Genomic DNA, 5,558 nt, shown 5'->3' on the forward strand with positions numbered 1-5,558 from the left:
CAGCCCCTGCTCCCTGGCAGCTCCCTGTGACCTTGGCAGCTTTTTGGTCGGTCCCTTTGGATGAAGGGGRCATAGAGAGGGGAGAAAAGCTGCAGCAGTGGCTCAGGGAATGGAGGTTAATGCCCGGCTGAGCCTGTCCTGCAGCTCCAAAGGGAGCAGCTCCATCTGCCTCTGCTCCCTGGGAGGCTGCAGCACTGCAGAGCTCTGTGATCTCTCCCTGACTTTGTCCCCTGGGATGTTCCYTGTGTTCTCAGCTTTGTCCCTTGGGATGTTCTCTGTGTTCTCAGCTTTGTTCCCTGTGTTCTCAGCTTTATTCCCTGGATGTTACCTGTGTTCTCAGTTTTTTCTCTGGGATGTTCCCTGTGTTCTCAGCTTTGTTCCCTGTGTTCTCAGCTTTGTTCCCTGGATGTTCCCTGTGTTCTCAGCTTTGTTCCCTGGATGTTCCCTCTGTTCTCAGCTACAATTTTCAGGGCTGAGCTTCATCCAAGCCCCAGGAACTGCAGCAGCTGCCCAGGAGAGGGGAGAGAACACCCCAAAAAGCAGAAGCTGCACAGAGCTGGCCCCTGGCACAGGGATGCCCCTCTCCATGAGTGCAGCTGTGGCTGAGCTGGAGGAAYTCCCCACGAGCAGGAGAGGCAGGAAGGGGTTAACCCTGGAGCCCAGAAATGCCTCGGTCACATCCGGGGTGGCTTCCGGAGGAGCCTGAGCCACTCAGCTCCCCCAGGACAGGGACAGGGACAAGCAGGGCATGGGCTGGAGCTGGCTCAGGGTGGCCCCAGCAGGTGCTGGGAGCTCTGTCAGTCCCTCTGCTGCTCCCTCTGTAGCACCCACGGAGCAGCTCAGCCTCCCCAGCCCAGGGGAACTGGGAATGTGCAAAGAATTTCCTTAAAAAAAWTWWAAAAAATCATACAAAACCATTTGGGTAATAAATAAAAAAGTCACGTGGTCACTGTGGGGAGCTGCTGTCCTTCCAGGGGTGGGGTGAGCAGGGGGCAGCTCAGGCCAGGTGAGGGTCACTGGTCAGTGCCTGGGTGCTCCCAGCTGGAAACGAGCTTCCTCCGAGATTCCATACTGCTCCAGGGGATCCTGCAGGGGACAGGGCACAGCAGTGAGACATCAGTGAGAGGCTGAGAGAGCCCAGCAGCCCTGGGGACACACGGGACACAGGAGGGACAGACAGGACACAGCTGGGACACAGCAGGGACAGACAGGACAGCAGGGACACACAGGAACACAGCTGGGACACACAGGAACACAGCAGGGACAGACAGGACAGCAGGGACACACAGGAAAACAGCTGGGACACACAGGACAGCAGGGACACACAGGAACACAGCTGGGACACAGTAGGGGACACACATGGGACACCAGGGACACAGCAGGGACACACACAGGACACACATGACGCAGCAGGGACACAGCAGGGACAGACACAGGACAGCAGGGACATACACAGGACACACATGACACAGCAGGGACACAGCAGGACATAGCAGGGACCCACGGCCCAGGGCAGCCACAGCCACTCCCTGCCCTGGAGCCCATGGATCTGCCCAGGGCTGGTGCTGAACTGCCCCAGAGACCCCCAGGGAGCCCAGAGCAGCTCCAGACCTGTCCAGCCCCACCCTGGACACTCCAGCACTGCACTGTGGGCACCAGGGTGGGACTGAGCACCCAGGGGAAGGTGCTGGGGTCTGGCTGTGGCTCTCTTTGGGATCTGGGATCTGCTCCCCACACACACAGAGCTGGGGCAGGGCTGGCAGCTGCTGCCACCCAAACCCAGCAGCACCCAGCAGTGCCTGCAGGGCCACCCTCACCTTCCCCGTCATCTTCTGGATCTCGTTGCGGTAGAAGATCAGGCTCCTCCTCAGGAACTCGTAGCTGCAGGATAGAACAGAGCAGAGCTGAGCACTGAGGGACGTGGGCAGATTTGGGTGCTATCCAGAGCTGGGGGAGCTCCCTGGGAGGAGACAACCATTGCCCTGCCAGTCCTGTTCCCAGAGCCCCCAGACCCACCCTGGCTCCACTGCCTTATCCCACCTGGCTCTCTTGAGGGCCTCCACCCACTCCTGGCACTGCTCCTCCGTGGCACACTCGAAGCAATATTTCCTCTCTGGCTCCTCGATGAAACCTGCCAGGGACAAGGAAAAGGCTCAAGGTCCAGGCAGAGCTGCTGGGACTCCCTCCCCAGGCTCTGCCAGGTCTCAATTAGCAGCTCTGTTAATTAATGTGAACTGGGAATGAGTCTGTAAGCCCGACCTCCAGCCCCTCTCCTGTTTCCTGGGTGCCCTGGAGCAGCTGGCCACGGCATTTCCCAGCTGACAGGGACCAAAGACCTCGGAAACAGCAACTTCCCAAACTGAGGGTGAACTGAACTGGGCCAACACAGCCAGAGCCAGGCCTGAGTCTCTGTAAAGTCACCAGGGATTGAAATCAACGGGGACACAGCCCTGAGGAAGGGATTGGGATGCAGCTGAGGAGTTCAACTGCACTGGGAGGAGGCCCTGAGCTCCTTTGCTGGAAGCTTTTGGGAATGTGGCACTTTCACCACGGAGAGCAGCTCCTGGTGCCACTGCAGGTCCTGACCAATTCCTGTCCCCAGAGCTCTGCTCGGGGCTGCTGCTGCCAAACACTGGGGTCAGGCTGCACATCCCATTAAACACACCCCACTGGGTTTAACCCTCACTCCAGAGCTCCCAACATCCCCAAAACACAGCATGCAGAGCTGCAGGATTGGCCCTTGGGACGCAGGGAGAGCACAGCAGCAGAGCCACAGCTGTGCCTGGCAGCCAGGCCAAAAGATACGGGGATGRCCTTGGAGAAACATCCTGTTATTGTCCCACAGAGCTGCGGGATGAAAGCAGGGGAGCTCCCAGGGGAGCCAGCCCAGCTGGAGCCGCCACAAGGACAAACACGGGGGAGGACGGCGCTGCTGCAGCTTGATCTGAGCTTTTTTTTTTTTTTGGATAAAATGCAGCAGCACAGCAGAGATCTGTCAGTAAAACAACCCCCTCGCCCCCTGAGGGATTCCACAGGCACCCAGCAGGGTCTGGCTGCTGCTGTTTGTGCTGCCCTGCACGTGCAGCTGTGCCAATGGCAGAGGCTGTGCCCTGGAGCATCCCTGGAATCCCCTCGGATGGGGCACAGGTGAGGAGCAGCTGGCAGCGAGGAGGGGAAAGGATGAGGGATTGTTAAAGTTGGAAAAGACCTTGGAGATCATCAAATCCAACCATCAGCCTGTCAGTGCTCAGCCCTGTCCCCAGGTGTCACATCCACCCTTTTCTGAATGTCCCAGGACTCCACCAAACCTGTGCTTCCAAACCTTTTTGGGGAATGAATTTCACCCAATATCCAACCTAAACCTGCCCTGGCACAACTTGAGGCCATTTCCTCTTGTCCTGTCCCTTGTTTCCTGGGAGCAGAGCCTGACCCACCCCTGAGGGGTCCTGACCCCACTGGGGGACAGGAGAAGGGCTGGGGGCAGTGACCCCAGTGAGCAGGGGAAGGGATGGGGGCAGCGACCCCAATGAGGAGGGAAGGGCTGAACTGACCCCAATGATGAGGAAAGGGGTGAACTGACCCCGAGGAGCAGTGAAAGGCTGAGCTGACCCCAATGATGAGGGAAGGGCTGAGCTGACCCCACAGAGGAGGGGAAGGGCTGAGCTGACCCCAATGATGCGGAAAGGGCTGAGCTGACCCCGCTGAACAATGAAGGGCTGAGCTGACCCCACTGCCCCCACAGAAACAGGGAAGGAGGAACTGAGCAGCACAAGGTTCCCTTTCCCCTGTGCCAYGAGGGGAAGGCTCAGGGGTGCCCAGGCAACACTCACTGATGGAGAAGACGTTCTCCTCCTCTTTGGTGATCCTGCAGTGCTCCAGCAGCAGAGCTCCAATGGGCTGCAAAACACAGGGACAGAGAGAGGGGGTTTAACCCAAAGGGCCCCAACACCACAGGGGCTGAACCCTCTGCCCTTCCCTTTGAAGCAAATTTCACAGYCTGGTGCTATTTTTAAACAATTCAATCTGACTGCACCATGTTCTGAATTCCTGAAATCAACCTTTTCATGCCAGTCTCACCTGTAGCACTTGCATTTGTTAATTAGTGTTAATCACTGGCTCAGATTCAGCCTGGCCTTTACCGCTCATTGCCATGAGGGCAGTGAAGAACTTTCACTTTTTAAATCAAATAAAGATAAAAYGTTTACTGTGACACCCAGAGTGACTCATGTTAAGCTGCAGTGAGCTGGAGCAGCTTGGGGTGAACAAAAAACCATCAGGTGCCACTCAAGGATGTGGGGACAGCAGGTGACACTGGCTGTGAACAAGAGCAGCCACCAGCAATCCTTGTCCAAGTGACACAACGTGCAAGAGGTAAATCAGGCAGCAGGGAWGGGACTGAAAACCTGATTTATTTCACATTTCATGAAGTGGGTTGGGTTGGAAGCAAGATTAAAGCCCATCCAGTGCCACCCCTGCCATGGCTGGGACACCTCCCACTGTCCCAGGCTGCTCCCAGCCCCAATGTCCAGCCTGGCCTTGGGCACTGCCAGGGATCCAGGGGCAGCCACAGCTGCTCTGGGCACCCTGTGCCAGGGCCTCCCCACCCTCCCAGGGAACAATTCCTTCCCAATATCCCATCCATCCCTGCCCTCTGGCACTGGGAAGCCATTCCCTGTGTCCTGTCCCTCCAGCCCTTGKCCCCAGTCCCTCTCCAGCTCTCCTGAGCTGATGGAATGAAGATGGACTCTCTGTCCCCACTCTTCCCCTGCAACGTTTTCCCAGCCCACGCAATCCACGCACAGAAAAAACAAGGAAGAAGAAACAAAACAAACCCCACCCACGAGGCCTTTCCCTACCTCGGCCTCATCTGTCCGGAAGTAGAARAGAAAGTTCACCACGAGCTTCACCAGGCGCTTCTTGAGCACTGCAGGGACAGRAGGGGTCAGTGAGGGCAGAGGGAGCACAGGGAACACCCTGCCATGGCCTAGCACTGCCCTCATCCCACCAGAGCACCCTGCACCCACTCGAGGCTGTGCCCCAAAACAGCTGCCTCAGGGTGACAAAGTGAGTGGCCTCAGGGTGACAAAGGGAATGGCCTCAGAGTGACAGAAATGGCCTCAGGGTGACAGAACCCCTGAGCAGCCTCAGGGTGACAAAGTGAATGACCTCGGGGTGACAATGTGTCTGAGAGGCCTCAGGGCGACAAAAGGAATGGCCTCAGGGTGACAAAGTGAAAGGCCTCAGGGTGACAAAAATGTCTGAGAACCCTCAGGGTGACCAAACTCCTGAGCAGCCTCAGGGTGACAAAACCCCTCATTAGCCTTAGGGTAACAAAGTGTCTGAGTGACCTCAGGGTGACAAAGTGAGTGGTCTCAAGGCGACAAAGCCCAAGAGCAGCCTCAGGGTGACAAAACCCCAGAGTGGCCTCAGGGTGACAAAGCCCCTGAGCAGCCTCAGGGTGACAAAACCCCAGAGCAGCCTCAGGGTGATGGAGTGGCCTCAGCGTGACAAAAATATCTGAGCACCTTCAGGGTGACCAAACTCCTGAGTGGCCTCAG

General features: G+C 57.4%; 1 protein-coding gene across 1 annotated transcript; it reads right to left on the reverse strand.

The window, feature by feature from the left end:
- Nucleotides 1-315: 315 nt before the first annotated feature.
- On the reverse strand, nt 316-5,015 carry PLEKHJ1 (pleckstrin homology domain containing J1). The gene is made up of 5 exons (XM_057386049.1): nt 4,857-5,015; nt 3,831-3,897; nt 2,041-2,131; nt 1,818-1,881; nt 316-1,086 (listed from the first exon to the last, which is right to left on the reverse strand). The coding sequence occupies exons 1-5, from the start codon at nt 4,998-5,000 to the stop codon at nt 1,021-1,023; spliced, it is 432 nt and encodes a 143-aa protein (XP_057242032.1). The 5' UTR covers nt 5,001-5,015; the 3' UTR covers nt 316-1,020.
- Between the last annotated feature and the right edge of the window lie 543 nt (nt 5,016-5,558).

Source organism: Malurus melanocephalus, unplaced genomic scaffold, assembly GCF_030028575.1.
Source record: "Malurus melanocephalus ecotype Western Australia unplaced genomic scaffold, MMel_1.1 scaffold_903, whole genome shotgun sequence".
In the NCBI taxonomy this organism is placed as follows: Eukaryota; Metazoa; Chordata; class Aves; order Passeriformes; family Maluridae; genus Malurus; species Malurus melanocephalus.